The 18,563-nt window shown below is 38.2% G+C and overlaps 4 protein-coding genes across 4 annotated transcripts; all 4 read left to right on the top strand.

Annotated features, from left to right (window-relative positions):
• Window positions 1-606: 606 nt before the first annotated feature.
• LOC308170388 (troponin I, slow skeletal muscle-like) lies at window positions 607-2,152 on the top strand (the record flags this gene model as incomplete). Its single annotated transcript, XM_080545176.1, has 5 exons — window positions 607-642; window positions 916-1,047; window positions 1,150-1,239; window positions 1,782-1,952; window positions 2,066-2,152. The coding sequence occupies exons 2-5, from the start codon at window positions 943-945 to the stop codon at window positions 2,150-2,152; spliced, it is 453 nt and encodes a 150-aa protein (XP_080401302.1). The 5' UTR covers window positions 607-642; window positions 916-942.
• A 3,314-nt stretch (window positions 2,153-5,466) lies between these two features.
• Window positions 5,467-6,987, top strand: LOC308169957 (troponin I, slow skeletal muscle-like; the record flags this gene model as incomplete). Its single annotated transcript, XM_080544689.1, has 7 exons — window positions 5,467-5,477; window positions 5,609-5,612; window positions 5,844-5,885; window positions 5,987-6,118; window positions 6,418-6,507; window positions 6,606-6,779; window positions 6,907-6,987. The coding sequence occupies 7 exons, from the start codon at window positions 5,467-5,469 to the stop codon at window positions 6,985-6,987; spliced, it is 534 nt and encodes a 177-aa protein (XP_080400815.1).
• Window positions 6,988-11,896: 4,909 nt separating this feature from the next.
• On the top strand, window positions 11,897-13,449 carry LOC308169955 (troponin I, slow skeletal muscle-like; the record flags this gene model as incomplete). The annotated part of the gene is made up of 6 exons (XM_080544687.1): window positions 11,897-11,907; window positions 12,027-12,030; window positions 12,340-12,471; window positions 12,601-12,690; window positions 13,060-13,233; window positions 13,369-13,449. The coding sequence occupies 6 exons, from the start codon at window positions 11,897-11,899 to the stop codon at window positions 13,447-13,449; spliced, it is 492 nt and encodes a 163-aa protein (XP_080400813.1).
• Window positions 12,158-17,666, top strand: LOC308170389 (troponin I, slow skeletal muscle-like; the record flags this gene model as incomplete). Its single annotated transcript, XM_080545177.1, has 5 exons — window positions 12,158-12,190; window positions 16,569-16,700; window positions 16,918-17,007; window positions 17,256-17,429; window positions 17,583-17,666. Exons 2-5 carry the CDS (start codon window positions 16,596-16,598, stop codon window positions 17,664-17,666), a joined length of 453 nt encoding a protein of 150 aa, XP_080401303.1. The 5' UTR covers window positions 12,158-12,190; window positions 16,569-16,595.
• Between the last annotated feature and the right edge of the window lie 897 nt (window positions 17,667-18,563).

The following is an 18,563-nucleotide window of genomic DNA, read 5'->3' as shown; positions in this document are numbered from 1 at the left end:
GGAATCTGTCTCACAAAACTGCCTCTATTGTTTAAGAGACTTTAAGAGAGTGGTAATTCCCTCTAATCCCCCATCAAAACGATAACTCAGAATCAGAATTTCTTTTATTACATCAATGTACGGGTACACAGAGTAACTCATTGCAGTGTTATTATTGTACAGGGCCAGTTTCACTGACACAGATTAAGCCGACTCCAAGACTAGAATGAAGATGTGATCTGATTTGAAAAATCAGTGCTGATTGGTAAAGATACACAAAGAAGTGCTATATTGTTTAGAAATTCATTTGCATACTTCCATAGCTGTAAACACATGCTTTAATCTATTCCTCAGAGAATTGTAACTACAGCAACCATGTCTGAAGGGTGAGTAATGACTATAACCTCTTTAGTGATCTTAGTAAAAATAAATAATTGGGGATCAATTATTATTAATTAATGTAATGAATTAACTTTTATTCTTTTGTTGTTTGTTGTCTATGGTGTAAAAAGACCGGTGAGTCCACATCTTGTTTTATATAAATCTATTAAAATATGAATATATATATATATCATATACTGTATATATAATTTATAAACATAACCATCTGTTCTCTTTCAGAAAAAGCCAAAGTATTCTGCAACACGCCGACTGCACTTAAAGGTACAGTAAGCCTCCCTCTCAACCCTCTCTGTGAGACTAGCATGACCGGCTCCACAGAATGGCTCAGATTCTTGTGCTCACAGCCTGTGAGAATACTGCTTCTGATTTAGAAAGAGGACAATCACAAGTTGGTACAATTTAGAATGGAGACAGCCACTCATACTAATGCCTAAGAATGAATTATAATACGTAAATAGGCAGATAAAGTACTTTGTATACCTGTCTACCAAAGGCCACAATTAGTGATGAACTATTTGTGTTGTCTTATGCTAGACCAAGCTACTGAAAAAGGCAGGGTCGATGCTGGTGGCTGAGTATGAGGAGAGGAAACGTGATAGAGGCAACGCCCTAAATGAGAGAGTCCCACCACTCAAACTGTCTGGTCTGTCTGTTCAGGAGCTCCAGGTACTGTATCAGCTGTTCAAATGTATTTTGCCCCAAATTTTCTAGCGCCTTAGTTCATTTGTGATATGATTGAAAGACTGACATGATATCCTATTCTTGTAGGAACTTTGTAAAGATCTACACCGCAAGATTGATATCATAGATGAGGCAAGATACGACATGGATGTTAAGGTGTCCAAAAATGAGAAAGAGGTATTCTATCTATTCTAGAATTTCCACACAGAATGTAAGAGTTTTACTCTCTTATACTTGAATAATGGGATGTACCAATAAACTTGAAACTTGAAAAGAATGTCCACACAACATTAAACCTGTCCAGTGTAGCAGTAAAACCAGCAGACAGTATACCATAAACAAGGGGTTAGGCCATGAGCGTAGGTCCTTTTCAATAGGCGATCTCTTCAGGAATACACACTTTTATGCTCCTGTTTCATGTTTTCTGTGGGGGTATTTAGCACAATATAAGTTTGAATTAGTTATTAAAGGGATAGTTCACTATTTTTCAGGTGGTTCCTTACTTTGAAAGTAGTCTATGGGCCAGGGGAAATGTAATCCATGGTTCTGAGTTGTAGTAATGGATAAAGTTAGCTGCAATGAATAGGAACTCGGAACCTTGGATTGCAGTTTCTCCCAGCCCATAGACTACTTTCAAGGTAAGAACCATCTGACTATAAGATGTAAAATAGTGAGCTATCCCTTAACTAAATGGTGGACACATGTTGGCCATGTTGTAGATTCAGACTCTGACTCAGAAGATTGATGAGATGAAGGGGATGAAAAAGAGGCCCAACCTGAAGAGGGTGAAGAAGTCTCCAGATGACGTGCTCGGCGCTCTGACCGACACCACTAAACTCATGAAGGCCGACTTCAAGGCCAACCTGAAGACAGTCAAGAAGGAGGAGGAGGTAAGGCTTGTAAAGGCCTAAAAGGTCAATTGTTTGTTCCTCATAAGTATATTAATCTCTGAAAAGTGATCTGAACAGTGTCATTGTCCCACAAAACACATCGGTCTCCACAGAAAGAGGAGGTGACTGACTGGCGTAAGAATGTGGAAGCCATGTCTGGAATGGAAGGCAGGAAGAAGCTCTTTGACGCTGGGCAATAAAAAAAGTATTCCTAATTAACAATGCTCCATTATAGAACCATGCAAAGTTCCTTTTGAATTCTAAAACAGTGCAACAATTATATTTTTGTTCTTTTCTTGCTTCTATCTTATTATAGATCCATGTTTCAACCTGGCTAAGAGGGCTATGGCACGCCTGCAAGACAGAGAGAGGAAGTCTCTGAAGAGAGATTCATTGTATGTTAAAGTTAAATTAATTGAAGAACAAATCATATCATCCATGTCAATTTGACAAATGTACTCTATGTATTAGGGGGTTTGCCATGACAGTGTTGAATATGTTCATGATTTATTTAAGTCTGTAGTTCTATAGGTGGTGGACTGATAACTCTCACTAATATCATCTTAATATGCACATGAATGTGACAATGTGAACTGTACAGTATCTGATGCGTTTTATCCTTTAGTTGATGACTTAAAATTATATTAAGAGAGTGCACATTAATTTGATGCACAGATCTGGAGTCGACTGGTGTGTTTGTCTGAATGTTTCAAAGCTCTTTCTTTGTTTGATGAAAACATATGTCAATGTACAGTATTGTACATGTTCAACGCACTGTAATGCCACTATTAAACATGTGAAGTTTCTCTTATCTACTGAGAATTGCACTCTGTTGTAAAATGTAATGCACACAGATGTGATGCTCTTCAGAATACTAGGGTAGGCCTACTGGAATCAGATTTCTCCAAATGCATTTGGTGGTTTATAATAGGCTACAGTAGTTTAATATTAGGACTATAATTAGGATATCATATTCATATTCATGAAAATGTGTTCATGTCGCATTTCCCACCCGACATTCAAATGAACACAAAAATACTTTGAAGATGAATGCATGAATATATTTAATGGTTATGACATTTGAGGTATGAGAGATCAACACATTCTCAATCATAAAGAAGGTTATCTTCGTCTTCGTCTTCCTTCAACATCTCCTCCTTAGTGGTGTCCAGGACCTCGGTAATGAACTGCTGACACTCTGGTGTCACTCCTCTGGAACAGCTGTGGTCACCAGTGGTTGCGTTCAGTCCGTATATGCTGGTAGGGCTGTCATGTCTGCAGTCATCATCCTTGCCAGATCCATTGTTGTCTGGTGTGCTCTTTTCCTCTTTAGTCTCCTGCTCACGGTCAGAGCTGCTCGCTGATGTTCTGCTCACTGGTCTCCTCCCTTTCTCCTCCTCTGACAGAGATGAGGTAGGGACACCTGGCAGCTGCCAGTCCACTGTAGCATCCTGACGGCTTTTAATGCTTCTCAGGGAGGTCCGCGAACGTGAGCTTGTGCAAGAGCTTTGAGTCGTAGTAGGTGGATGCAGGGTAGGGTCTTGTGTTGTGGTCAGCTCACAACCTTTTTCCAGAGTCTGTTGAGCTGAAGAAGGTCGGCTGCCTTTAGACCTTTCAGGTATGACTTGACCACTGCCCTTGCTTTCTTTTTCTTTACCAGTTGTCATTTGCTTGTTGCCAGGGTCTCTTGGGTCTGGTGAGTGACCTTTTGTCTTTCGTCCAGAGGTAGGTCTGCTGTGGTTTGGTCCAGAGGTAGGTCTGCTGTGGTTTGGTCCAGAGGTAGGTCTGCTGTGGTTTCGTCCAGAGGTAGGTCTGCTGTGGTTTCGTCCAGAGGTAGGTCTGCTGTGGTTATCATTTGCGTTAGGCATATCAGTTCAGTCGGAGTGTCGTCTTTCCTTTCTCTTTCCAAAACATCCTCCACAGCAAGTGAGGAGGGCAGCCAGCTTAAAAAATGCAAAAAATGCATTTGTTTTCTTCTTTCCCTTGTTCTCATTGTCTTCCTTCAGACCTTCATGCCCTTGGGGGGCATTTGGGTCACTTTGGGTTTGATTCATCTGATCACGTTATGTGAGTCTTCTCATAAAGTCAACTTTCTATACTGTAAAAGCAAGAGGCGATAGTTCTCAAGAGGCGATGCTCTGAAATGACCTGTTTTTTTTAGAATGCAACAGCTATGATGTTCTTTTTAATTATTGATGACATCATAATAGGCCTATTGCATCATAATAGCTGTCACTGGCTGAGTTTGTAAATTTGCTCTGGAAATCTGATGGATGGAATGCCTCTTGTCCAATCAAATTACTTGGTCCCGCTATGACATTTGTCTCTTAATTTGAGGCACTGACTCAACATTGCGTTTTTTATGGTATGTATTTTGCACCTGTTTGAAACCAAAATAAATATCCCCTGGTGGCTTTTCATCCAAATCATTAGGTAATAGTTTGTTTCCAGTTTTAATTGCCAGTATGGTGTATTTTCTCCTCTTCCACATGGAAATAATAGCCATGATTCCTTCTGTTTCCTTTTTAAAAACATACATTAGAGAACAAATCCCTCTCAACATGTGTTTGGCAAGCTTCCCTCTCCCCATGTCTAAGGTCGAAGGTCGAGGTAGTGGGAGACCTGCATTGGGGGATGCATATGCAGTAGTGTTTGGCTGCTATATACAGGTCGTCAGGACACAAGGATCATGGCCAGAGGGTCTATTTTAGTGAGCCATTCACAAAAGGCCATGGAACTCATATAAAAATGGTTTTCTTGTCCCCTAGTGATGCCAGGCACAACTCACTCTGAACTCTCTCACTCTCTTTTCTGAAGAGAAAAACGGTATGGTTTTATTCATGTATGTATGTATTTGATTTATATTATATGGGTTATGGAACCTACACAGATGAATTTGGCACACTCTTTAATATAAGACATTACTAAATGAAATACAGTATGACAGACTCTGTGTGTGCACTCATCTATGGTTATAGATCATGCGGTTTTACAGTTTCATATTCTGAGGTATTCAATAACATTATTTTCCCATCTTGATAACCTTTGTAATTGTATATATTTTACAGACATAGTAAGACAGATATTTGATTAAAATATAACTGAGTAGATATTTCTGAATTACATAGGGTTAGATTGATGTCTTTCAAAATATTTGTATGTTAATTTATTTGAATGATTTGTAGTACATGTACTGTGGTTAATTTAAAGGCTTGGTATCTGCATGGTACCATATCATGTCTACCATGTCTAATTTAAATCTTTTGTTTCAGCTGGCGTTCACCAAACCAGTTGAAATACAGTATATACTATTTAAATATGTGGCGTTTTGAGGCTAAAACAAATGTTGATGCTTTTGTTGGCTTTTGTTGGTGAACAAAGAAGATGCTTTTGTCAATTTTCTAGAGATTAACCATAACATCTACTTAATTGTCTCGGGTGTATATATGGTTAAGTTAAGTCTTGTGTTAATTAAGAACATTTGGCTCTTTCAGGAAACAAAGGATAACCCAACATGTCTGAGGCGTGAGTATAATTAATGTGTTTTATTTTGTTGAGGAAATCATAGCTGTTCATACCTTTACAAGGTATTCAAAGTTTTCAACTCCTTGTTCAATTGTTTTTTGTTTTTTTCCATGACCAAATTCTCCTCATAGACCGGTAAGTGAATTAGACATCTTTTAAATTGTATTATTGATATGGACTATGATTTGAATTTAAATCCAAAAAGTCACACAATACACTGAGCATTACATACTGTGAAGTAATTCAGTAATATTAAACTTGTTGGCTAACTATGCTGTGTATGTTTTTACAACCACTCAATTGTAAGTACGCATTGGGCCACTGTTGATATCTTGATTAAACACTATGGACTGTTCGTTCCTGTAGAGAAAGTCGAAGATTTCTGCATCCCGCAGATTGGCTTTAAAGGTATTGTTTTCCCTTTTCTCTAATAATGCCCACAAACACTTGACTTATTAATTCCCCATGTCGTATGACATATTCATTCCCCATGTCTATGTGTATATCAGACCAAACTGCTGAAAAAAGCAGGAGCGATGTTGGTTGCAGACAAGGAGGAGAAGAGGCTGGAGAGAGAGAACACTCTGAGTGAGAGAGTCCCGTCACTCAAGCTGTCTGGCTTGTCTTTGCAGGAACTTCAGGTATGTGCTGGTCACAGAGGTAGTAAAACAAATAAAAATTAAAATAAAATAATTGTGAAAAAAAAGAAAGAATGTTCACTCAAGAACATGGTTTGTTATGTTTTTCTATATGAAATGCCTGATGTTGGTTTTGATATTTATTTATTTATTATTATTTACCCAATCAGCACAAAGTATGCTTCTTCAAATCTGTCTGATAAAACTAGACTTCTCTCTGAAAGGCCTTTCTACTGAAAGCAGTGTTGTTCTGTGGATGTGATGCAGTGCTCTGCCTGTCCTTCAATCTCCCCTCCTCACAGGCCCTTTGTAAAGAACTGCACCATAAGATAGATGTTGTAGATGAGGAACGCTATGACATCGTTACCAAGGCGACCAAGAATGACCAAGAGGTACTTATTCACATTTCGTTCCCATGCCATTCACCAGACCTGTGTTAAAAGTTAATATTTATGTAGTATTTGTTTTTAATACACAATGTTTGCCTAAGGTTGAGAATCTGTCTCAGAAGATCATTGAGCTGAAAGGCAAAGTGAAGAGACCTGCCCTGAAGAGGGTGAAGATCTCAGCAGACGCCATGCTGGGAGCACTGCTGGGCTCCAGGGTAAAAGAGTCTGTGGACTTCAAGGCCAACCTGAAGACTGTGAAGAAGGAGGAGGAGAAGGTAAGGGTATAGCATGTCCCAATCCAGTACTGTGTATTGGTCCTCTTGGTCAAAGAAAGCAGTTTTGCTGTTAATCTCTGTAATCCTGTACTTTGTTGAGAATGATTCTTTCATGATTCTTTCACAGAAAGAAGAGGTTATCGACTGGCGTAAGAACGTGGAATCCATGTCTGGTATGGAGGGCAGGAAGAAGCTATTTGATGCTTGACAATAGATATCAGTAGTAGTTTGTCCATACCTATCAATACCTACCGTGTCAATAGCTATTCACAAATCCTTTCATGCCTCTTTATGTACTTTCACTTACTTTAAATTGTGTTTTTTAATACAGTTTTTTGCTGTAATCTATTCAGTTGTTGTGAGCTGGACAGTGTCAATAATGATAATAAATACCTCTTTTCAATTAAAATAATTGACTCTTTGAGGCACTTTTTTGATTACTTCTTCTTTCTCAAGGTATCATCAAATACTGCAGTAAAAGTACTGTATGTGTGCAATAAGGCAACAGGGATCAACTAGCTGAAGTGCATTCACATGGATAGTGAGTGTTGAAACTTAAAAGGGCTCTTAACTCCCTCAACAGAGTTAGACGTAACATTTAACAATGTTCATAAATCAAAGCAGACATAAGCGTCCCATTGAGACCAAGATTTATTTTATAAGGGAGCCCTGCATTAACAGTTTACAATCATATACTGTATATACATTGAACAAAAATATATTTTCAAATTAATTCAACACTTCAATTTTTCATGAGTTGAAATCAAGGGCCTAAGACCTTTTCTATTTATACAAAAGGCCTATTTCTCTCAAATTGCTTGAATTTTTGTGAGCACTTCTCCTTTGCCGAGATAATCCATCCACCTGACAGGTGTGGCATATCCAGACGCTGATTAAACAGCATGATTATTGCACAGATGTGCCCGTAGGCAGGTCAGAATAAAAGGCCATTCTAAGATGTGCAGTTTTATCACACTATTTTATTACAATGCCACAGATGTAATTACAATGCCACAGATGTCGCGAGTTTTTTTTTGAGTGGCCTTTTATTGTGACCTTAAAGGGCTCTGCACACAGCGTGCGATTTCTGTTGCGCGTCAACGTTCCATTTTGAAGTTTGAATGGAAGTCTATGAGAAAATCATAAAACATCGCATCCCAATGCACACAGCGTGCGATGCAATTTCTGTTGTATGTTCTCATAGACTTCCATTCAAACTTCAAAATGGAACGTTGACGCGCAACAGAAATCGCACGCTGTGTGCAGAGCCCTTAAGGCTCACCTGTGCAATAAGGTTGGGGAACATTGTCAGAGAAGAAGGAAGCAAGTTTTCTTCCAGGACAACCTTGTATGTGGTTTGATTCATGCGTCCCCCAAATCATCACCGATCCTCCACCAAATTTCAAAGTGGGTGTGAGATACTTTGGCTTGTAGGCCTCTCCAGGTCTACGTCTAACCATTAGATGACCAGGTGTTGGGCAAAGCTGAAAGTTTGACTCATCAAAGAAGACGACCTTACTCCAGTCCTCTAGGGTCCAATCCTTATGGTCTTTTGCAAACCTCAGCCTGGCACTTCTTTGCTTCTCGTTGATGAAGGGCTTTTCTCTATCTTTGCACAACTTCATCCCTGCCCCTAGGAGTCTGTTTCAAACACTCCTCGCCGTGCACTTCATCCCAGCTGCCGTTTGCCATTCCTTTTTTACTTGATGTCATCTTACGGTTGTGGAGTGACTTTCGGATAAGTTGGCGATCATCCCGGTCAGTGGAGAGTCATTTTCACCGCCTGCCGATCTGTAGCTCTGTTGTCCCAAATGTCTGCTGCTTGACCGTGTTCTTATGAACTGACGTTTTACATTTTTACGGATGGAAGCAACCTGACACTCACTGTGTCCCTCTGCCAGTAAAGCCAGAATTGAACCCTTCTTTTCCTCACTGAAAACTTTTCTTTTCAGCTCTTTTGGCATGATCACTAGTTATTTTTATCCAATTACTTTTGAGGTACTACTAGCACTGTTCTTGCCATCCAGCTGGTCATATTGCAAGAGGATAGTGATGACCACAGCAGTGGTCAACAGACATTGGAATGGAATGGCTGCCATACATGTAGAGATGCTAATTTAAGAAAGGTTTGGAGTGGTCTCTTAATTTTTTCCAGAGCTGTAGATATGTTTCCCCCGATCCATTCCTATAAAAGAAGCCCATCTTATATCTTAGCTTTTTAACAAGCTCCGCTGTATATTTTCTGAATGTCAAGTCTTTGTCAAACCAAATGCCCAGGTTTTTATAAGCGGGGACACGTTCAATATGCACCACCTAAAGTACATATGCAGAAATCTGCCGTTGAGACTGTGCTACCAGGTCTAAAGCCAGATCGCTGCACATTTAGAATAGAATGGGAAGATAAAAAGGTTCTTAGTTGGGAGTTGACCAGGGATTCTAATACTTTGGAAAGGCAAGATAACTTGGATATTTGGTGCTACTAGCACTACTACTTTGGTGCTGGTACTAGTAGTTATCTACGTCAGAGAGATCACCATCTTTATGGAGAGGGAGCACATGGGCTGTCTTCCAAACCTTCGGGATAGCACCTGAGATAACAGTCAGAACAGTTGAAAAGTGACACCAATGGCTCAATTACCTTTCTAAACATACAACAGGTCATGGGGTTAAGGTCGCTCCAAGTCTCAGAAGTGTACCCAAAGCAGCCTGCCTGACCCAGGTCAGTTGAGGACACCATTCCATCACTAACATAACTGAAGAGACTGGCTCAACCTCAAGTTTCTGAGAGACAGAAGGACAGTAATTGTGACAGTCTAAAGGACAATTGTGAATGACAATGGCCATGTAGAAGTGTTTCACACTCTTCTTGAGAATAAATGATTCATACACATCTGATCTCTCAAGAATGGCACTGGCAAAAACAATATAAAACATGAGTTTTATCACAGATAAATTATGATCACCAGCTGATGAGCTTTATAAAAATAGAGTGGTAATTTTCAAGTAATCCATGTCCTTCAATAGAATCCATGAACACTATGCTGATGTAATTTTTCCCAATGTGGAAACTAATTTCCACGCAGACATGACTGACCCTGATGATTGGGAATGATTAGTTCCGCTGGATCAGTTTACACAGCATCAACACTGACTAACACCTGTCCCTGTTATTCTAAATCCCAAAATAAAGCACTAAACAACTATGATTGACATTGCTTTGTTCTCAGCTCCGAGGTGGATCTCTGATGTTCCAGCAACACTACTTAATGTAATTACTCATTACACATCACAACTTATCACAGTGATTCACACAGGATACTAGTCCTGCCATTGGCGTCAAACAGAACTGGTTATGGGCTTCTACATCTTATTATGATTTTTCTATTATCTATTGAAAATGAATGACTATTACTACTATCTAATGAAAAGATGCATAGAATCAATCAAATACTAAAGTAAAATACAAGCCCATCCACTGCACAGCATCTTATTGGTCCAGCCCAGTGCTAATATTAGATGCCGTGAGATGGAACACCTCTGGTATGGCCAGAGACCTTTGGCTCAGATATGCACTGCGCACTATTGTTCTCTGTGAATCAGAGTTGCTTAATGTCCTTCGAGTTTTGTGGGACTTCTGTTCTCTTACGTAGATTCTTCAAACATCTATTCAAAAGTAAGACTTGAAACTTGAAATTGAAAGAGGTGGACAGCAAGATTATAACATAAAGTTAACGGTGAATGTATGACACTGACTTCTTGGCCTAAAATGGATGATGGGTCACGGCAATAAATGCTTCATGTCACCTGCCTCCAACGGGTGGCATCAAAACCATGTGTACGCCCAAATGACCGTCAGTTAAAGTTGTTTTATTACAACACGTTCCTGCCTGAACAATGTGTGGATGCTATGTACAACAGTAAATGTCACCACCAGAGGGAGAATGGCACAGGGGTCTATTTTAGTGAGCCATTCACATGGGGGATAGAAACTATAAATTTAAATGATATTTCCCCTATCTTCTCTCAGCTTGCTGCAGCTCATCCTCTCAGCTTTGTCTTCATTTTAAAGGTATGTCTTAATGACCATTTTGGCTTGATTTGAATGGCCAGATTTGATATCTAATATTTCATTAACTTTGTGGATTAGATAATAATGTTAAGTATGACTGGAATGCAGGTATGATAAGCAGAACAATGCAAACATAGAGCAATGCAAACACAGAGCAATAGAAATGTTGTTGATGCATAACCCTTAGCTGTGCATTCATATCACCACCTAATGTATGTTGAGACTTGTCAGTTATGTTGAGAAATATCAGGGCACTAACCTGGAGAGTTTTAGGATAATATTTTAATATGTATGCCTGAAGAAGGTCTATGAACGACCGAAAGCTTGCGCAATAAAATGTTTTGAGTGTGCGGATGCTTCTTTTCATCCCATAGGATAACATTGTAATAATTCATTCAGTTTTACATTTTCTTCATTCAATGTAAACGTCAAATATATTCTAAAATAATCATTTAAAATCTAATTTAGTACAGTACTTTCCCTCCCCATTTTTAAATTGTGGACAAAAAGAAAAAGTGTGTGAAATTGTAATTAATAAAAATATGATGGCTATGAAATAGCAATTTATTGGCATGGGAAGATGCATACAGTAGGAGTACAGTATTTAGATGTTATGTTATGCCCTTGCCCTTCCAATTTAAAATTCAAAGGGTTAATTACATCAAACATTCACACACTGTATGTGGGCTTCAAATACAGCCCCTTTTTTGGCTTACATCCACATCCTACATTAAAGTCATAACTTATATCTTCAAGTATGAGTTGAGGTCTCTTTTAGACTACCTTATTGGACATGGGGTTTAGCAGGTGTAGACAATAAATCACATAGCATAGCCAATATACTGTATGCATTGAGTAGGTGACAGGCTGATGCCAGCCATCAATCCTAAACAGACAGTTTAATTACATGTGTGAGAGAGTAAAGTGTGTACACTATTTGCAATTAGATTTACAACTCAAAGTAATTTTAACTGCAGACTGTCTAATGGGATAAAATGCTAACACATTGTTTTTCTTAAAATGTCAGGGTTAGTAAAGGAACGCAACCATGGCAGATGCGTAAGTAGGCGTATTCATGTGTGCATTTGAAAGATTAACCAAAATATCTTCATATTTAATATATAGTTATGTTTAAAAATGTGCTCTTTTTTTTCCTCTGCCATTTTGTGCTGAAATAGACCGGTGAGTGGTTTTACCTTTGGCCACAAAAGATCCAACATATCATACAATTGATGATTATAGCAGGCCATAAACCTATGTCTTTCATTTGTCATAATCATTATTCCAGAAGCCAAATGTTCCAAAGTCTAAGATCTCCTCCTCAAGAAGGCTGGGGTTAAAGGTAAACATTGCATGGTTGCTAGAATTGAGATACAGTACACAGAACAGAATGCATGCAATATATAATATTCATGATATAGCTCCCGACCCTTTGACCTTTTCACAGTTTTTAGTACACTCCTTTCTGATGTTTCCACTCATTCCCTATAGATGAGGTTGCTTACAGTGGCTGCCGACATGTTGATTGTTGAGAGGGAGGACAAGATAAAAGAGAGGGAAGATACTCTGAGTGAGAGAGTTCCTCCTCTCAAACTGTCTGGTTTGTCTGTACAAGAGCTGCAGGTACTCGGATGTTGAAATGAACACGGTCATAACATTGTTGTCATCTTCATCCTATGTTAAATCCTCACAGAGAGTGTATTAAACAGAACATTTTAAATTCACTATCTTTCATTTATGTTCTTTTGACAGGATCTATGCAAAGATTTGCATCATAAGATTGATGTTGTAGATGAGGAACGATATGATATTGATTCCAAGGTGTCCAAAAATGAAAAAGAGGTAAGAGACGATCTAGGAGATAATAACAACAATGTGTTATGGAACATTACAGAAAACAACCCAACATCTGTAAGATTCTTTAGTGAGCTGTTTGATAGCATTAATGTGTGCAATATGGCGTTAACTATCTTTAACATATTAATCATAGTCCCACTCCATTGCACCTTCTCTGACTGCAACGTTTAAAGCTAATACTGTCCAAAGACTGCCCCCAGGTGGCTGTTAAATGAGCAAGTGTCAATACTAATGACAGCCCTATTGAATAGTACCAGGTTATTGTAGTACTGTGCAACTGGAGGAAAAGGGTCAATGAGGTGACAGAGCCTGTAGGACTATACTACCTGAAATGTGCAATGTCCCCTGTTCCAGATCAATGATATGATGATGAAGATCATTGAGCTGAAGAGCAAGTTCAAGAAACCCAATCTCAGGAGGGTGAAGATCTCTGCTGAGGCCATGCTGAGTGTCCTGCTGGGCTCCAAGCACAAGGAGTCCATTGACTTCAAGGCCGCCCTCAAGACTGTGAAGAAAGAGGAGGAGAAGGTAAGGTTGGCGATGTTGTGTAAGGATGTCTGATTTTACCTGTTATCTAGCGACTATCATCATGGTTGAAATCTATGAACTGAGCCAAATTATGCAGGAAGACAATGATAATTATACATGTTTGTTCCCCCACAGAAAACTGAGGTTGTCGACTGGCGTAAGAATGTGGATTCCATGTCTGGTATGGAGGGTAGGAAGAAGCTCTTTGATGCTTGATGGAAATTGAGAGGTAAAAATTATATATTATAACATTTATATATATAAAAAGTATAATTAGTTATTTCAAATAAGAATGATAATTCCTCATTTGTTGAAATATTTCACACAAAAACCATCATTTGATCTGAGTTTATTTGGTATACAAAATTACTTGCAGATGAAAATCAAGTACACACTTGCTGGTTGGAGATAACAAGAAGATGCTGCAGAAGTGTATTTTAAGGAGATTGACTGAAGGTGTCAAGACAGATTTTAAGAGATAACTGAATTATCACACAAAGTGGCAAGATTATGTCTAGTGAAGATTGTTTGGAAGTGGTTTGTAAACAATTCTGTTAGTTTGTTTTGTACATGAAATAGACCTTTAAGACGTTTTAGAACATTTCAATTACTTCATGACAATGTTGAAGAAAATGTAGTGTGTATGATAAAAATGATGGAGGATACTTCTTGTGTTTGAGCAAATGCATTTCCTTATTTACAAAGACTGTGTACAGTTGTAAGAGTGACAACAAACACACTATTAAAAACGTTGTTTCAGCATTTCTCATTGTCTCCTGTTTGATGTACAGTTCTCCTCAACAGCCTGATGATGGCAGTATAAGCTTTGAATTGAGATGGGAGAAAATATTGGCTCACACATAACTAATGTTATGTAGCTACTGGACAAATGAAAAGTGTTCTCCATCAACAGTTTTGATTTGTATTTAAAATGTTTGATTCTCTGACATTGATATGGACATGTAACTGTAAATACCAATAAAAGAAAAATATGTTCTTTAATGAACTTTTCTTATGTGAAATCATAATGTGCTATCCGCTGTCTTGCCAAATGCTTTAAATGTGAATCATGGAAATGCTAAATGCAATTCTCTAATTACAATATATGCTCCATTAAAGAAAGCAAAAACCGTCAGGATCCTTCACAAATATTTTCAATGAATAGCTAATTTGTTCTGGATAAGATATTCTACCATCATTTGGTCAATGTTGACAAAGTTCCATTTTACTAATTATAAAACTAGTCACTGAATAGTCAGCTATATGTAATTATAGTCCTTTGGATTTGTAAACCTTTACTTTATGTAAAACAGCGTGGTTCACTAAAGGCTTAGAAAAATAAAATAAAAATACACATTTAATTGAAATGCTCTTAATTGCGTATCAAATATGATGTATTATGCTTATCCTTGCAACTACAACTCAGGTCAATGGGTTACTGTGTGTGAATACCCCTCACTCCTTCTTCGGAGTGCCACAGATGGAGAGTCATGCAGGAACGTTCATACACCAGACCTTGGGATGTGCAGCATTTCAGAGCAAGAATGGTGAGGACAGCCAGTCTATTTTAGTGAGCCACTCACATGAGCTTCAGAATCTATATATCTACCCACTTTCTGTCCTTCTACTCTACTCTCACGAAGACAACAAGTCGTTTTTCTTCACCTAAAAGGTAAGTTGTCAGCAAATTCATCACCTCGATGGAGGACACTGTAAATGGGATTGTGGAAGAGATTGTTCTGTAATGACAGCAGCTTGCTGTCACCGAGCAGGTTAATTTAATATTTAATAATGTGGCATTGAAATTGTACATTTGATGCATGTGGCAATTGTTTTACTATAGAAACTGATTGGTTTACAATGTCACTACATTTAAAAAAATAAAATAATAGTAGAGGTGTAATTGATAGATGACAAGAAATAAGATTTCTGCTACAGTAACTTTCCTGAAATAATTTTTTGTGAGATATAAAATGAATCTGTCGTTTTCAGCTCATACTGTTACTTCACCATAGACAAGATTAATATTGTCACATACCAAAACAACCATCTTCTGTTACCCCAAACATAGAGTATGTTTAGGATGCTAAAGTACATTTTGCCCTCTGTGGAAAACAGTATTACAATTCCTAATACAGTATGTAAAAAACTTATTTAGAAAGCTTGTGATTACCTGTGAGATTTAATTGGCTTTTTTTCACATTGTGAAATGACAGAAGGTCCACACAGAACTGCAACCATGTCTGAAGCGTAAGTACCCCCGCTTTTATCACATTTCTGTCAAAATATTAAGTAAATAGTCTGCAAAAGAACATAAATATGACATTTGTGTGTGTGCCTTCCATTCTCTCTTTCTCTGTTTCTTTTTAACTTCAACATCGACTGATGTTGGTTCAGGGCAGCGGTAAGTTCATTTGTATGTTCAAATTGGGAAGGGATATGTGAATAGTACCACTACTGCTACTGCTACTACTACTACTACTACTACTACTACTACTACTACTACTACTACTACTACTACTACTACTACTACTACTACTACTACTACTACTACTACTACTACTACTACTACTACTACTACTACTACTACTACTACTACTACTACTACTACTACTACTACTACTACTACTACTACTACTACTACTACTACTACTACTACTACTACTACTACTACTACTACTACTACTACTACTACTACTACTACTACTACTACTACTACTACTACTACTACTACTACTACTACTACTACTACTACTACTACTACTACTACTACTACTACTACTACTACTACTACTACTACTACTACTACTACTACTACTACTACTACTACTACTACTACTTTTACTAGGATTTAGGTGTCCTGAGGCTCTTATAACCTTATGGGAAATTATAGTGAAATCAAGCTGGTTATCAACATGCTCTAGAAACATTTAATGTGTTTTCTTTTCAGAAACCCAAGCCAAAGATCTCTGCATCTCGCCGACTTTTCTTGAAGGTAGTTTTTGTGTGTGAACTGAACCATGGTTTACAAAGTGGAGTTACAGACAAAGACAACAAATATTTTGCCACCGTTTTCCTGTAGATCGTTAATCTACATTATATATTGCAGCATTTACAAGCAGTTTGATAGTTCATTGTCATTGTCATTGTCATGCATTAACAGTAGCTCAGAATCAGAAATTACATAAAAAGTCAGCATAAATCTCATAATGCAAGTAATCATAGAAGACTCCTTCTTGTATAGAATATGTCGATATCAATGGCATTTATTGGCAAGTAGGCTAAGCTTGTGTGAAATGTTGTGTTGTGATTATGCATAACTTACTGTATCCCAGACCAAACTTCTGAAGAAGGCTGCGGCTATGCTGGTCATTGATAAAGAGCAGAAGATAGAAGAGAGAGTGAGAATTCTTGCTGAGAGAGTCCCACCTCTCAAGCTGTCAGGCCTGTCTGTGCCGGACCTTCAGGTATGATGAGGACACTGTATGGTTATATATTTAGGTTAACTTAGGTTCATTCAGGTACAATGAGTGCACTATGAGGCATAATCAGGTACTATGAGTATGTGCTACAATAGAGACACATATTCAGAGCTTTGAGGACACTGTGTCAGATATATTCAGGTTCTATGAGTTGCAAGGATAAATGTAAAACCCACTGAGTATTCAACTTTTCTTTCCACAGAATCTTATTAAGGAAATGGCTTCAAAAATCGATGTTGTTGATGAAGAGCGGTATGACATTTTTCAAAAAGTGTCCAAAAATGATATAGAGGTAGCTATTGCTCAAATTCAATTATTGTTACATTTCACATCAATGGATCTTTTAAAAGTGAAAGTTATGTATATGATGCATTTGACAATGTGTCGTTTTACACAATGAGAATAGCAAACCTTTGTTTGCTAGTATACATATTAGTGTTGGCTAATATATTGAAAACGTCTCAGAAGGTCTACGAGATGAAGGTGTATGAAATGGTTCAAGTCAATATTGATGTAGTTAATACACTATCTTTGCCTTAGCTAGTGGATCTGAATCAGAAGATCTATGATCTGAAGGGCAAGATGAAGAGACCTAATCTGAAGAGAGTGAGAGTGTCAGCAGATGCCATGCTGGGAGCCCTGCTGGGCTCCAGGGTGAAAGAGTCTGTGGACTTTAAGGCCGCCCTGAAGACTGTGAAGAAGGAGGAGGAGAAGGTAAGGCCCGGGAGACAACAAAAAATGCTTTTCAGTTTGCAAAAACTTAAAACTGAATTAACCTCTATGATACCTATTTGTTTCTGTTCCAAGTGCAACCGTTGTGTTGTTAACTGGCACACGCGTGTCATTTTGTGTGTCACCTCCCCACAGAAAGAGGAGGTGACTGACTGGCGTAAGAATGTGGATGCTATGTCTGGCATGGAAGGCAGGAAGAAGATGTTTGCTGCTGCTTAATCATGGGTGGAGCAATGAATTCATATGACATGTTACCCTACAAACTGACAGTCAAGATACATAAGAGTATATGTATAAGATACATGATTTGATTTGATTTTGATTTGAAGAGTCTCCTGAATTGTTACATAAGAGTCTTACACAAGAGTGTCCTGAATTGTTACTGAATTGACACATTCTGTGTGTGTCATATGATCATTATTATACCCACTCACTCACTGGAAAATAATGTATTATTTGTATATAATATGTTATGAAATATTGTTATTTATTTGATTGTATGTGATTGAGTGGTTTTGTGTCAATAAAGTACTGACAATAAAGTAGCTACTATCTTGTTTTGTTCATTTCACCAAGCAGTTGACAGACACAATCCACGCACATGTCTGTCATGTAAGTTGCCACTGTTGTTAAGCCAATGTTGTAAAGATGTGTAGTTCTAGAAGATATTGTGTCCCGTTCCCCAAAAAGATATGTTTTGCAGGTAAAGTACATTGTAAGCTGATGTGAGCCATTTCCCCGTAAACGTGAAGAATGATTCTAATCACATTATTTAGATACTTTACTGTCTAGCCACGTTCAATGAGTGGACACATTGTAGCAGGCTCTGTCATGCCACGCCTCCCTCCAGCCGTTCATCAGTCCTTATATGGACTATACACGTCATTATAGTCCCGCCCTTAGATGCGAGTTACTATTTCGATTGGACGACAAACATCTTTGACTGTCGATGTCTGGAACTGCCCTCGATGGTGAACCGAATTGCTGTCAACAGTCACGATTGCACGACAATTGGGCCGAGCTTGAAACGTACGCAGGGTAAGATATACATTCATATTACTGTGTTGCTCTAATGCATTTTCTTCACAATTATGCTTTTAGCACACACTGAAAAAT

Source organism: Nansenia antarctica (genome assembly GCF_963989245.1).
Source record: "Nansenia antarctica genome assembly, chromosome: 14".
In the NCBI taxonomy this organism is placed as follows: Eukaryota; Metazoa; Chordata; class Actinopteri; order Argentiniformes; family Microstomatidae; genus Nansenia; species Nansenia antarctica.
Note: the sequence above shows the minus strand (reverse complement) of the source record. Positions and strands in the feature narration are given on the sequence as shown.